At 43.6% G+C, this 15,564-nt stretch overlaps 1 protein-coding gene across 4 annotated transcripts in view; it reads right to left on the bottom strand.

Annotated features, from left to right (window-relative positions):
- CCDC13 (coiled-coil domain containing 13) overlaps positions 1-15,564 on the bottom strand; it is a 25,996-nt gene extending 10,432 nt beyond the window's left edge. The window contains exons 1-11 of one of the 4 annotated variants that reach the window (XM_048310578.1): positions 15,476-15,550; positions 14,408-14,479; positions 13,290-13,510; positions 9,653-9,801; positions 7,555-7,697; positions 5,190-5,279; positions 4,837-4,953; positions 3,914-4,018; positions 2,550-2,714; positions 1,838-2,014; positions 234-440 (exon numbers count right to left, since the gene is read on the bottom strand). In XM_048310578.1, coding sequence (XP_048166535.1) covers positions 234-440; positions 1,838-2,014; positions 2,550-2,714; positions 3,914-4,018; positions 4,837-4,953; positions 5,190-5,279; positions 7,555-7,697; positions 9,653-9,801; positions 13,290-13,504 — 1,368 coding nt within the window. In that variant the 5' untranslated portion in view covers positions 13,505-13,510; positions 14,408-14,479; positions 15,476-15,550. Of the gene's footprint in view, positions 1-233; positions 441-1,837; positions 2,015-2,549; positions 2,715-3,913; positions 4,019-4,836; positions 4,954-5,189; positions 5,280-7,554; positions 7,698-9,652; positions 9,802-13,289; positions 14,058-14,407; positions 14,480-15,475 lie in introns of those variants that run through there. The other 3 variants (XM_048310493.1, XM_048310670.1, XM_048310756.1) reach the window with 3 other exon arrangements.

Raw genomic sequence — 15,564 nt, 5'->3', positions numbered from 1 at the left:
CGTGTGGATGTGATTGGTATTTCTGCTTAAATAGCCTGAAGTTATGCACAAAGGAACTGAGGAGTTACAAAAGAGTATTCCTGCTTTATCATTCCATCAGGAGAGACAGTCAGCAGGACAGGGATCACTGTCTGGAGGCAGCAACCATCTCAGATAATAGGGGAGAAGGAAGCGGAAGAGCAGATCTAAAATGATTACCAAGTGTGCTCCTCTAATTAATTTGTTTTGCCTACCTGATGTGTGAGTTGCCCAATCTTCTCTTCCAGCGTTTTCACCATTGCTTCTCGCTCAGCCACCAGCTCCCTGAGCTGCTCTATCAGGGAGTTTTGTTGCTGAATCTCATTGTTCAAGTGGTGCCCCATAATCTGCCGAGACTCCTTGTTCTCCTCCTCCTTCTGGCTCAGGCCCTTTAAGATCTCCTGCATTTGCTTCTGCTGGCTCTGGTAAAATAGAAACAGGTGAGATCTTTATTTTGCACACAATGATTACTTTAACCCCTCCAAGACAAATATCCATTTAGGAATGGTAGGGCAAGCCCCTGCCCTGCCAAGCCCATTCCTTGGTGGGAGCACACTGGTGCCACTTTGGGAATTGGATTTGTTATGTTGACCTGAGCAATGGTCAGATACAATTTGCTGCCAGCTTTGCTGCTCAGTGTAGCAGAACACAGAGCAAGAAAGGCTGGCCTTTGACAAAGAAGTGACTTTTTTCATAAACTGAATGAAGCTCAAGACTTCAATGAGCTTTTTGTGGAATTAGAACATGATCAGATTGTGTGACAGTGATATTAAAAGCTGAGGGTACTATGGGGTGACAGATATGAGGCCAGGCTGCTTCACCAGTGGGTTTTGGAGGTTTTTTCCACACTGACAAATCTAATGCCTGTCATGCAGTTTGTTCTGTCAGGCCAACAACCTACAAGTGCTTCTGTGATAGAAGGGATAAAAGAGATTAACCATTCCTTCCCAAATAAACCTGCATCTTTCTGTAATAATTTCAGTGGGAATACTCAGAAAAAGTGACAAGTGTTCTTTGGCTCCCCTGATCTGCTGGTCAGCACCCACATTCCCCACAGTGCCTGGTGTGAGAAGGGTGAATGCCAGCTGAGCTAAAACCTACTACCAACAGCAGCAAGGAAATCTGAGTGGTTTGAAACTAGTGAAGAGCTAGATCAGGAAACACAGAACTAACCCTGCTAAGAGGTGGCATATTCTCTAATATATTTGCTATTTTAATTGAGGAACCATGGCAGGACCATGGCAGCAGCCATTTATTTCTTCCTCAGCGCCTTTGAGCCTTTGCTAAAACTCTTGGTTTTGAAGATGCCAAATCCTCTCAGTTCCAGCTACTGCAAGTGAATGTGCACCTGGTTTAGTACTCATGGTTCAGCTTGTGTGTTTTGGGCTGTGTAACAAAATAAATGGAAGTTTTGTTACAAACAAAAGAATTCCTGCAGGACTTCAGGCATTCTAAGGAAAAAAAGTCTTCCAGTGGAGCTGCAAGCAGAACAAAGAATACAGGGCAGCAACTTGGGTCAGGACTGAAGCCCTTCCTCTACCTACTTCAATCCTTCTGCAAAATGTTTCTTCCAGCCCCTGCAGCTCAGAGCCACTTGACTGCCACTGTCACACCTGGGGCTGTCTCACAGCCCTTACATGACCTGATCCAAAATGCAAAAGGACTTAAGCTGACAAGGAAACCTCTGGCTGTCACAGTTGGATTCATCAGGCTCCTGCACACCCTAAGGTTGTGTGTGCCACGAAATGACATCATGTTTTATCACCTATAGAAAGAGGGCTGATCTGCAGGAGCTGGGACCAACAGACACAGACTGTACCAGCAAGGCATCTACGAGCTCATCATCGTGTTTCCCTTTCTCCAGCAAGGTTCCAATCTGTTCCTTCAGCATCTTCACTTCTCCACACAGCATTTGGTTCCTGGCTCTTGAGGCGTCAAGTTTTTTTTTCAATTCCTCATGGCTTTTTTGGAGAGCATTGTGTTGCCTGGCAAGTTTCTGCAGTGATGCAAAAGGAAATGAGAGTTATAACTCATCATTAAGCCCCAGGTGCTGTGGTGAGCAAAAAGAATCACATATTAGCTGGTAGAATCTCAAAAATGGTATTAGAATACTGTATCTTCCCTAAGGAAGCAGAAATTATAAATGCTACTTGCTGCCTGCTTGCCAGCATCCAAAAAGTCTGTCTGCTCAGGAATCCAGGGGGAGTAGGCTGATTCTCCACTGTTCTGGATTCTGATTCTCCATTATTCTGTTCAAATGGAGCAGCCCAGAGCCCTACAGATCCAGGAGGTGTGAGGGATGTCTGTGTTTAGGATGAAGAACGCACACCTGGCCAAGGGGCGAGAGGGAGGCTACAGAGTTTGGGTGCAGCTGTAGCAGGGCTCGGCTGTGAAGTGGTGCAGAGCTTCCTGCAGCAGATCAGGTGGGTTTGTGGAATGGCTTTAGGTAGGGTGGAACACAACCTGAAGGCCAGACAAGTTGTTACACACCCCACACCCAAACAGCACTCTGTCAGTTCACAGGATTTTACCTCCAAAGAGTCTTTCTTTTCTTTTTCCAGGCTGCGAATCTTCAGCACGTTCTTCTCTTGGATTGACAACTTCCTTGGGCCAGCAAATGGCAGAAATCCCTCTTCCATCTCAAACAGTGAAGCTCTGATCTTGTTTTCATTCAACTTATGCTCCAGCTCTCGAACCTATGGCACAATAATGACAACTGACACAGAGTTTTACCAGGGGTACAGTGCAAAGAGGACACAGCCAAAGGCAGCTCAGATTATTTCTTGATATTATCATGGTTAACTAACACAGAGCAGTGTCTGGTCTTTCAAATTTAAATTTAGCTGATAATAAACATGCAGATTTTAGGGCATCTGTGCAGGAAGGAGATTTGCCACCAGACCTCTGGGACATCCAGGACACATGGGAGATCTGTGCCTTTGTGGAGTCATACGTGGAGGCCATGCAGGCACTCCAGAGTATTTGGAATTGCTGCTGCATGAAGCCAAGTGGACTCAGCTTGTCAACTACTCACTGCAGGCTGCTTTCAGAGACAGTAGAGGGAACTGGGCACTGCCTCAGCTCAGTTCCTCTGCCCTTTTTTGGAGGAACCTGCCTCACTTTTGATCCAGTGACTGGATTTACAAGATCCCCACTGACTACAGAAGGGGCCTGAGGAGCCTGGCTCAGAGAGAAATCTCTCCATTACAGCAGAGAACAGTAGGAACAGTGTTCAGATGAACCCCAGGCAGGGGATATAACAGAAGGAAAAGGAATTTGCTCAAGGGAAAGCAGAGGTTAACAATCTCAGACAATCAGTGTGCAAAAAATCAGTTTGATGGCATATAAATAAACAGCAGAAAAATAGGAAAATTACGTGTCAAATTGCCTGAGAGAAGTTTTATTTAGATGCAGACAAAACTGCCTCCCTGCCTCCTGCTGACATTTCAGCTAAACTCTGCCCTTCAGAAGATTCAAGAGTTAAAAGATTTTACTGAAGCTCCCGAGGGAACAACTTGAAAATCTTATCTGGCCTCAATTCTTCCCATCTGACTCCAAGCACTGAACAAAGGTGTCTAAGTCAGAGCACAGACACTGACAGGGCTCCTTCTGTTCTCAGCGGAGAGAGGCACCTTCAAAACACCCTGGGACTTGAACTAGGCTGCCACAGCTCTCCAAGGTCACTGAACTCCTTCCTTTGACACAGATGTGAAAGATTCCCAGCTGAAATACCAAAGCTTGCAGAGCTGCAACAGAGTCATTAACATGGTCTGCACACATCAACACAGAGATGTTAAGAATTAATGAAGAACTAAGAGTACTTTTACCTCAAACTGAGGTGATATCTATACTTAGAAAGAGAATTCCAGCTGAACCATGCAGGGTTGTAACTCACCTTGGTTTGGAGAAGAAGAATTTGCTGAGCTCGTCCACGCCAGCTGCCAGAACGGGTCAAGAGACTTTGGATATTCACATCTTCCCCAACTTCATTGGCTAAAAGCTGGGAAAAAGGGATTGACATCAACAATAAGGCTTAAATAGATGTGTTGGGGAGAGGGGAGGAAACGAAGCTCTCTCTAACAGGGAACATGAGCAGTTTTCAATACACACAATTATTTTTGATGTAATGAATATTTAACCATAAATAACCAGGAATAGAGAGATTGTCTTCATACACACCAGGAGTTGAGCCAATCTCCCTTGCAAAATTCGGACACAGATGAACTTAGTATGAAGAGCAATTAAATTATTTATAAAAAGGTCAGAGCAGAGTTCTATTTTTAGGACCATATTCTCTACTCTGATGTGCATTGCAGGTTTCCTACACAAAGTAGGGACACCAAAGGAATCAGAGCACATAGTAACACTTAAATCCATCATGAATCAGAGGAAAAGGTTTTTCTGGATGTCACTCCAACAAACTCTTTAAACACATGCTTTAGTTCAAGCATGGCCTTTAATCCCATTGATTCCCATGGGACTGAAACCTGCATTAAAACTAAATACATAATTAAATGTATGGGAAAGCAGGAATGAACCTGGATGTAGGTCACAAACACTTCTGCAGATCTGGGACTTGGAAACTCTAAAGGATTTGTGTCCATTGTACAATGGAAACGCTGGACACAGTGGGGGCAGAGCACGAAATCCGTGTGTCCATGGGCACAGCTCCAAGGCAACCACCACATTTGTGTCTTCCCTCCCTCCCCACTCATCTGGACTAATTCATGGGGGCCAATCAAACCAAAAGCCTCCCATCTTCCCAAGACTGGACCTCCTGCAGGGATCCCAGCCCCAGCCTGCACCCTGCAGTGGTACCTTTTGGGTCAGCTTCAGCTCCTGTTTCACAGACTGGAGCTGGTTCCGATATTCCGTCACTTTTAAATGGGCTGCGTTCAATTTTTCTTGCAACGCTTTCACCTCTGGACTTTCAGCCTTTGAAGAGAGGAATGTACTTGGTGAGAACAGAATCCTCAGGGAAAAACTGAATGATTAAGATCCATGGATCCATCAGGACCACAGAAATTCTTTGTCCAGATCTAATTTTTGGGGTATGGAGGAGGTACAGGGGAATTTGGTCCCACAACTGGTGACAGGGATACAGCCTTGCCATACAAAGGAGAGAGCTGAGTGTCAGCTGCTGACTTCCTCATTTCAATTACAATTCCTACCAAGTTTCCTTCCAGCATTTTCAGAGTTGATTCCTTGATTCCTGCAGCATCACCACCAAGGGAACGGATTTTTTCTGCGGCTGCCTGTAGCTGGAAAAGAACACCATTGTTAGTGTAGAAAGGATGCAGAGAACAGCATCCTTCCATGGAGAATTAATTAGCAAAAAAGTATAACTTAGATGTTTATTTACTCTAAAAAAAAGCCCACCAAACTTAATTTTCCCTTGTTTTTAAACACAATCAGTAGGAAAACATCGTTGGTTTTTTCTTCCCAAAAAGTCATGTGTTATTTTACTGTAGAATAACTTCAGAAGATGTTTCTGACTTGCTGAGATGGGATCAGATTTCAAGTATGGAAACTTCTGAGATATTTTATCACCAAAAGTGCCTAAAATTAATGTTTATATACATAAATACAAATCCTATCCAGCCCAGGATATTCCATAAAAAGCAAATAGCTCTACTCAGTAGAGGAATATAAAAGGAGAAATGACTACCTGACACCCTAAAAATGAGATTTAATGGGGTTAAGGCTCATTTTCCTTAGCTGGGAGCTCTAAAATAGCATTTTTTAATCCATGAAGAATAAAGACTCTGTCTCCTCTTGCTTGCCATAGCAAAGGAAGACAGACATACAACCCCTCCTGCTCTGAATCATGCCCTCTGTTGCTGTTGCAAAGATTTCTAAATGGATGAGAGTGCAGGAATTTGGGGCTGGAAAGGCCAGAAAGTGTTGCTTTAAAGGCTTGGGACTTCATGCTTTGAGGTGGGTGGAAAATCTTGATAATTTGCCTGAATGAAAGAAGGCTCTAAGGAAGAACTCCTTCATTAAAGGGGCATCTGGGGAAAAACTAACTCAGAGCCAGTTCTCATTTCACCCCTTTTGATGGGTTAAGGCCACTCTTTCTACCCAGTTCATAAAGTTTTGTAGTCAATGGACTGAGAATGAGGAATTTCAGCTGGAGCTGGCAGCTGCTGGCCCAAGTTCTAAGGAAATTTTCTGCAAACATCCCTTTGCTTACATGGACCACCCCTTGCCAAGTGATTGTTCAGCGGCCACACCTTCCATTCTGTTTGGGGAACATAACCATGTTAAAGCACTTATGATTTGCAGATTTTTCTGTTTCCGTGCAAGCAAAGAGCTAAAAATTTATAAAATAACAGTGTTTTCTATCTATCACCCCACATTTTTGATAGATACCTCCTAGTGTCAAACATTGCTTTAATTTTACACATCATTTACATCTTCATCATCTTCCTGAAATGTTTGTGCTCCTTTCTTTTTGGGTTAAAATCTGAGAATATTTCAAGTTTCTGTTTGAATAATGGTCATTACACTTCTGCAGTAGGGGAGTAGAACCAAGTTGATTTTTCCTTAAATTATTCATGAATTACTCCACTACTTGTGTGATTTTGTAGGTCCCAAACTACACATAATACTTCTTTGCCAACCTGCCAACTGTTTGACAAGACCCCTCTGACCAGAACACTGTGGATTTATGCAGGAGTTCTCCAAAATTTAATTTAATCTATGACTTCTTGATCTTTCAGGTAGCTGGGGTGCAATTCAGGTAGATGCATGACTCATCATCAAGTGATGGTGAAAGACTGAGTCAAAATGTATCTGTCAGCATTATTGATTCATTTAACTGACATCTTCTAAGAAAGCAAAGTTCAGGAAACAAAATAAAGATTATAAAAAAAAAAATCACCAATACTGTGTAAGGAAGAGGAGCAGTAGCCAAAGGACAAAGCAAATACTGACATCATGACATCTCATTTTCAATTCAGCAGCCACCTGAGTAAAATTACTTCTGTGAAAGGTTGGCAAAAAGTCACAGTAAATCAGAAAATTTAACCTTCCTGAGTGAAGATTTGCTGTCTTATATGATATAGTTTGGTGTTGTCTCAGTTCTGTAAGTACTTATTCCAGAAAACAGCTTTTATTATGGGGATGACAAAAGCTTAGAAGAATAAAGAACTAATTACTGACTGGTATTAACGAGGTGGAAATGTAAGACAAAGGTGTGAAATTTGCTCCTCCTCACAAAAAATAAATAATAAGAGAAATATCATTGCCAGACTGGTAGAAAAGTCTCTGTGCTTCTACAAATGAATATTCCTACTTGCTGTTTAATAAATCCTTGTCTCACTATAACTCAGGGATATTCTTTCCTAGCTCCTCCTGTCTGCAGAGGTGAAACAGCTGAGGGCACACATCATGGACACAAATGACCACAACCCAAAGCAAACACAGATTTAAGAGCACATTCAACATGGGAACACGAATCAAACCCACTTTCTGTCCCAGAAGCTGGATTTCCATGTTTTAGGGTGCAAAAAGAGAACAAGAAAAACGCCTCACTTCTCGTTCCAGCTCCTTGACTTTGTGGTTCAGCTGCTTCACTCTGGTTCTCTCACTCTCAGCCTCAGCAGTTATCTCACGGTTCTTTTTGGCCAACTCAACTATTTTAGTGGCTGCCACATCTCCAGCTAAACCAGACACTCCTGCAAAGAACACATAAAAGCAGAGGACACATTTTACAGGCAGGATTCAGAATAGATGATGCTTTTGTTCTCTGTCACAATGTACTTTTATTGTCCCATCCCTTCCTCTCAGAGCTGTGCCAGGCACTTAAATGAACAAGTGAGGGAAGAGATGTCAGAGGTGCCAGCTGGATGGGTTGATTCTTTGATTCAGCAGCTCCCCACGGCCACATTTCACACTGTAGCAACAGCCACGTGTCACAAGGCCACAACAGTGGTCGCAGCAACATTATTACCTAGAGAGGGCAGCGGTGTTTCCTGCTCACTGCAGGGAAGGATGGTTAGGAACAGGATTTTTTGGCATTATCACAGAAAAAGACAACACTCTGCCTTTTTGTTGTTTACTACTGGACGAGTTGCTGGAACAGAGGTGTGAACATTTCTAGACATCTGTCCTCAAAGGTCAGGCACAATATTACAGTTGGGTCCTGGACAAGGTCCAGGAAATGTCATTGTGCCTATTTATAACTCCCTTGGGATTACACAGGGAGCTTTACTGGATGACTCTTTTTAATTGCTCTTTTAAACAGCCATATCACTGGCTCCCTCATCAGGGAGGGTTTGATTAGAGCCACAAACAAAGCAAACCCCAGGCCTGGCTGCTGTGTCACCTGGCTCTGGCTAACATCACCCAGGTGAAAGAAAGCTCTTGGACAAGTGCAAAATCAATATCATGGCAAACAAAGTCCACTAAAACCTCCAGCTCAGCAAGGAACATGAGCCTGCAACAAAAAACCCTTGGTGGGGGGCGTGAAGACAGAACTTGGTTGCTGTTGTTCCTCTTAACTCTTTCACACTCCTTCAGAGCTCTGCAGTAATGACTTTTCTCTGACCTCTGTGAAGGTTATATTCAAGAACTGGGGTGAGGTGAAGGGTGACAGATCACTCACAAGTGAATGCTGAATTCCATGTAACCCCAGAGACATTAATAGAGTTACACAGAACACAGCTGAGAAGAGAATTTGTTCCTATGCCACTCTTTAAAAAACTTAAAAGAGCTTTAAACTTAAAATCTTTAATAAACTTATGTAAAGAACATAATTTTTTGTTTCAAAAGCATTTATTTAAAAGCACTTCAAACCAATTCATTATTTTTAAAAGCATTTCCACTGTTCTTACTCCTTCATGTGGTTTGTGTTTCCCCTCCCACCTAGGAGCTACTTCTACCTCAGTTTTCAGGATAAATAATGGCTGCTGAGGAATACAGTAAATACCAAACTTAGCAATGCCAGGATGGTCCTTCCATGTTAAATTGATGGTCTTCAAATGCATTGCACACACTCAACCAAAGCTTTTCTTTCCCAAGCATTGTGGGGATTGCCACAATGCAGACAGGGAAAAGAGAGGCCGGGGATTGGCATCAGCCAGAGAAGCTGCAACAGCACATCTGGCTCCTGGTCCTGACCAGGAAGAGTTTATCACCTCTCCTGCAGGCAAACGACAGCTGATTATTAAGAATTAAGGTGTAATTTAATGTTATTTAGTTCTATTTGTTGCTGTCCCCCTTCTCTTCAAGCCTGGTCATCACTGCTGTCCTGACCAACAGTGGCACCCAGTGGAGGAGGTGCAGCCTGCACATTTCGGTTTTCGGAGGACACAAAAGTCACTTTAGAAGCTGGGTTTTGCATTCATCCAGCATCCTGCTTATGCCTTGTTCAGGCAAAAAATAAAAGGAGCCTGAATAAGGAATTTAACTCTACATAGCTGCAGCAAAGCTCTTTGACATTAACAGGATATTTTCCAAAATACGATTTCTACGAAACATCATAATTTTTATGTCAATAATAGCAAGTTTACTGTTCTGTGAGGAACAGGGATCACTGTGTACCCTAAAAGAGCGCTATTCTTTTCAGGGACAACTTTTTGTCATCATCAAGCAACCCAACATGGTGAGAATACAAAGTTGCTGTGTTTACCCGACAGAGCCAACCTCTCCTCCTGCACTGTTTTCTGAAGCTGCTTTATTTCAAAATCTTTCTCTGACACCAGTTTGTAGAGTCTGCAGTTCTCATCCCAGACCTCTCGGAGCTGGTCCTGCAGCTGCTCATTCTCAGCCTCAAGGACACTGGGAAAAAATAAACCATAATTGCAAATAATATACAACTAGATGCTCCTAGGAATTAAATAATGAAACAACTGCACAGTAGATGGGCTGAGGTTACCAGGAGTGGGTTTACTGAATTAGGCAGAATATCCTAAACCTCAGATAAGAACACAAGTTGATTATCTGATCTATTCAGTTAACTTCTTCTTAAAAATAAAAAACTCCACTTTCTTGAGCTGTCTAGGGCAAAATGGAGCAGGTGTATTGAAGTTACCAAATAGTGTCATCTCAGTCTTACTTACCTGATTCTCCAGAGGAAATCGGGCAGCATTCAGCATGTGGGACATTTGGGCTTTCTTTTCTATAGTTTTGACAAAGCCAAGAGAAGCCAACAGAGCATCGACTACAAAGCTGCCCCTGGGGTCCTTTAAAAATGAATGTTTTAGAGCAATTCATAAAAGACCAATTTCCTGTGTCCTCAGCTGATTCTCTTGGAACCCTGTGAGCATCGGTTTCTGTATTGTTAATGCTGCTTTTTGGAATTCATTTAGAAACAGAGAATATCAAAAAAAGCCCTCTGAATGGGAAGAAATAGCCCCGATTCTCCTATTCTTCAGTACATTTAGAAACATTTAAAGGTTTCATCTCTCTAAGACATCCAGAGAATTAGTAACTCTAATCTCTTTACTGCCCTTATATGATGGGTCCTCCAAACATAAAATCCAGGAGCTGTGGCTTCAAGGGCTCAATTCAATTGTGGGAGTTCAGAATTATCTGAGCTCTCTGACACGGGGTCCTTGAGAAAACCTGGGAACCAATACAATTACCCACACACCGGTGCCACTTGGGCTGCCCACCTGACCCCAGCTGCTGCTGGTGGAAGATGTAGGTCTCCTGTGCCCTGTGATTCCCATGTGGAAGTTCCTGACACCCTGCAACATCTCAGATATCATCAGACTCCTAAATAAGGTGGATGAATTGACTCCTAGATTCTTATTTTCTACAGGGTAACCCTAAATATTTACACTTTGGAGATTTGATTTGGATAAAGTACAGCTGTTACCTGTAGACACAGCCCAGTCAGGTAGCTCAATAATCATCACCATTTTTTTTTATTCCAAAGTTTTAGCAAGATTTTAGCACCCATTGGACCTGAGAGCTTTTAAATACAGCCTTCCATCTGCCCATGTCAGAATAAATGACCCCTCAAAGCACTGCCATAAACAGCACAGTCAGTTTAGGAGAGGATCCACAATCCATAATTAAGAAATGCACTTGTGTTTCAAAGCTGGAAATCAAAGGGAGATCAAAGGCAGCTGTTTTCAAAGGAGAAGAAAGCAAGGAGCCAATGTGAGGAGAGGCAGAACAGAGTTATTCCCACATGAACCACTCAGAGAAATGAGCAACAAAACTCAGATCCAATTAAAGACACTTGAACCAGAAGATTTTGGACAGTGGGGGATTAATACGAAAAAAGGGTTCTAAGCTCTTAACACACCTGAGCAGTGAAGTCTTCTGAGATCTGGAGTCCAAGTCTTGAGGAAAAGCACTTGGAGGAGGATGGACAGAAATCCCAACTGCACAGAGCAGGAGTCTCCTCTGAGGAACTTCCCCATCTCAGAGGGACTCTCCCCGTTACAGTGGTAGCAGATCCACCTGAGTGCTTCAGCTACAGAAGATCAGCCAAAAGAAACAAACTGCAGAAGGTACCTCTTTTCACCCTCCTTCAAGGAATCAGAGCCAGGTGGAGCTTACGAGCAGGGCTCTGCCTGGAATTCAGGTGGTTTCCCAAATTGCATACCCCATTCAGGCCAAAAAAAAAGTAAGCAATTTAACTGTTATGGAATTGTGTCTTTCCCAACTCTTTTTACAGATTCTCCACATGATGGGGAGGTTACTTAAATACATTCAAATACAGCAAATAGAGAAGAGAGGAAAAAGTTACAGAAAGAACGTAACAGAGAGGCAGAAATACCAGCTAAACACTTGCCTAAACAAGATTTGGGAGTAGGATGGGAGGAAGCAAGAAAGAATTCCCAAGGCTCGAAGGAAGGGAGACTTCTGAGAGGAGGAATGTTTTCCAAGTGCTGCTATAAACAGTAGTGACAAGCTGCAATCACTGCCACTGCAGGCCATATGGAGTCCTGTGATCCTGGAACAATCCTCTGATGTGTTGTCATGGGAATACTGCAGAATACATCCTGGTGAATCCCTTTCAGAAACAAATCCTGCCTGGATTTGATCACTCACAACCAGTCCTCTGCTGAATGTACACAAGCAAAGGACAATCCAGATAAATCTGCTACACCTGCCATGTCAGACAGGGACTTTTGACAGTCAGTGACACAGAAACAGAGGTAAACAACAACTCTGGGATTACTCAGGCATAAAGCACTGAACTGTAAATGCTGGGCTTTCCTGTACTCTGCACACTGCCCATGATGTGCCCTGGGAGCACCCAAATCCCTTTCCTCCACCAAACATCTGAACTATTGGAGTGTGCTCAGTTTTTTTCCTCTCCCCCCTCTCAGGCTCAGTTTAAAGGCACAGAAAGGTACAAAATTAATTTCTGGACATAGAGCAGCGATAGGGGATATACATCATAAAGTCACCCCAAGACAGGGAATCAGCCTCCCAAAAATTTTTTTAAAAATCAGATTTCCATCATAATCTTCTACAGATTATCAGGACAAAATGTTGAAGGCAAGAGGACAGCTGGTAGAGATCAGATCAGGAGCTTAACTTGGCAAATCAGACAGCTCTGGTGAGGCACTGGTGTGTGAAGGAATTTCTTCACCTGGCTTCACCACAACCACAAGCAAAGCCCTGAACAGCCAGCACTCAAGACACCTTTGGGGTATGTCCAACCTCTGACCTGTTCTAGTTTGGAAAAGAAGGATTAATTGGCTCAGAAGGAAAGGTTGACTATATCCTGGGAGGAAGAGAAATTATCTGAGCTGGGGTTTCAAATCTCCTCCAGTACTCAGCAAAAAAGGAAAAAAACAAGATTAAGGGAGATCCATCCCAAAATGCCCAATGTCCTGGTATTCTTGTGATCCACTAAATCAGGATATGTTGCAAGGAAGGCCCAGGGAGCTCTCTTCTGCACTGCAGGCCTGTGGCTTGCTCCCAATAGCTGCTTTGCCTCTATCCATCCTTGGAAATTATTCATGTAGGGAACCTGTTTGCTTAAGGCTAGGCAGGAACTAACCAACAGTTCAGAGGATGCCAGGGATCCCAAAAGGCAGGATTTTGCCAGGTAGTACCTGGCTGCCCCTCACATGTCACCCTCAACCCCTCTGTCCTTCATTTGTAGAACACTGATTATAAAGAGCACAGCACAATGCCCTGAGGATAATTAGGATAATCCTGCTCCTCAGGATAATTAAAGCCCAGTGTGTGAAGACAGAAAGTGTCCTGCCAGCTTAATAATATTGAGTTTCATGAGATCATAAACAAAATATACTTCAGTGACTTCCTGAAGGAATGGTGCTGCCACACCTTTTTACCTTTTGCTGGCATCTTCATTTACAGGGGGTCCTATTTTAAACAGATTTAGATCATTCAGGGCTCTTAAAGTCTCCCTAGTGCTGCCGGTGTCCCTCTGACTGTTCTGCTTTTCCTTCTTCCTCTCCATCACATTTTGCAGCCGCCTTTGCTGTTGCTCCTGATAAGCCTTAAACTGGCTTTTGAAATCTTCATTCACTTTTATGTCTGGCTCCATTGTTTACTAAAAGCAGAACAAGAGGAAGAGACAGAGAGCAGAGATCAGCACTGCTTTGAAAAACATTCCCTTCTGGCAGCTGCTCTGCAGCTTTTCCTCCCTGACCTCTGCCCAGTCTCCCACCACCTTCTCCTCCTCTCCAGCCCCACAGCCTTGCTTCAAGTGCCTTTTTCCATAAATGGCTTTTAAGCAGCCCTAAAAAAAAGGTTGTCGGGTCTTTTTCACTCCAGAATTCAAAAAGCAACGTTTCAAAATGTTCTTAAACAGATCTGTTTAAATAAACATTTTAACAGAGGAGCAGGTTGGGGCCAAATCCAAGAGAACGTGGCAGCCACGTCACACTGGCTAAAGGGAGCACAGAGTGCTTGGGACCATCAGCCTCCCTGCCCACGTCCAGGAAAGGTGGAAATGCCCCCATTTTTGGGTTAATGGGGGACTGACAGAGGAAGAAAAATCATTTTTTTCCTTATGCTCCCTTTGGGCAAGACAAGAGTGTAGCTTACACCTGTCCTCCAAATTTCTAATCACTGAGTGATAACGTTAAGTAACTAAATAATAATGTATTAATTGTAAAATATATTTAATTATAAAATATATTATTAATGGATATTTTTAAATAATCATATTGCTACCCAAACCTCTTCTTAGAGAGTTTATCAGAAAGTTTTCTGATAAATTCCAGCCCTTTTCTCCTTCTGTTTGACATTTATTCTCAGAAAAAAAACCCTGCTGCACCTTTGGTCTAGAAAAACCAATCTGTAAATACTTCAAAAGGCTCACCCCGCACTGAGTAATTAACACAGGCCCTTTCCCACACTGAGGAAAATCCAATTATCCTGATTAATGCACCAAAATGCAGCGTGTCCCTTTGTGCCAGTGTGTACCTTACGGGCAGAGACTCACCTGGACAAGGTGCACTGAGGACTGACAAGTGCAAAGAGCAGAGTCTGGTGCCTGCACACAGCCCACAGGGCTCTGGGCATGAGAGATCAAAGAATTACGGAATCATTGAGGTTGGAAAATTAATTTTAATTGATTAAAGTTGATTCTGAGATTTGGGGAAGGCCTGTAGAGATAAGGAGTCAAATCCATTTACTTAAGGAAACTTCATAGGAAATTTAGACAGCCCTTCTGGTTTCAGTAACGTTTGGGTTGATAAGTAAATTTATAATTAGATTGGCCCCCACTAATTGGGTGGGTTTAGCCACTGACCTTAAAGATAGTAAAGATAAGCAAGAACATCTTCCAACAGTAGTCGTCTCTCTTCTGAAAATATCCTAGAATTCTTACTAGCTATTTCAGGCCTTAAATTACCTTCATAATTTTTCTCAGGATTTTCTTTACTTAGACTGCATTACTGATTGATTCATCTATTCATTTATTATTTATTTTACTTATCTATAGGGCAGAAATGTGCACAGTACTCAAGGCGCAGCTCCATCACACCATGCCACAATGGAAAAGCCCTCTAAGATCCTCACATCCAACCATTAACCCAGCACCAGCACCAAACCTTGTCCCCAAATGCCACTTCCATGGTGATTCCAACACTTCCCTGGGCAGCCTGTTCCAACGCCCGACCACCCTCTGGGTGAAGAAATATTCCCGAATATCTCATCTAAGCCATCCCTGGCTCCAGCCAGGCGGGGTTGGAGGGCTCCAAGGCAGGGTCACCTGGAGCGGGTGACACAGGAACTCATCCAGGTGGCTTTGGAAAGTCTCCAGAGAGGGACATTCCACGCCCTCCCTGGCCAGCCCTTTCCAGCCCTCTGCCGCCCTCAGCGCAGAGGTGGTTTTGGTGGTTTTGAGGCGGAACTTCTTGTGTTTTCGTTCATAAATTTTAATTGCCAACCTGTAACTGTAACCGCCATCCTCGCCCTGTGACCTGCCAGGACCTGGTCCTGCAGCGCCGCGCTGTTCCCCCATCCCGGGAAACTCCTGCCCGCTTTCCCCCCCACCCCCCTGGCCTACCCGAACCGGCTTCCCGAGGGCACCGGGAGGGTCCCCCCGGCTGTCCCCGTTGGCTGCTGGGCAGCACCGGGCCCGGAGATGCGGCCCCG

The sequence above is a fragment of the Corvus hawaiiensis genome, chromosome 1 (assembly GCF_020740725.1).
Source record: "Corvus hawaiiensis isolate bCorHaw1 chromosome 1, bCorHaw1.pri.cur, whole genome shotgun sequence".
Taxonomy (NCBI): domain Eukaryota; kingdom Metazoa; phylum Chordata; class Aves; order Passeriformes; family Corvidae; genus Corvus; species Corvus hawaiiensis.
The sequence above is the reverse complement of the archived record's forward strand: the minus strand, read 5'-3'. Positions and strand labels throughout refer to the sequence as shown.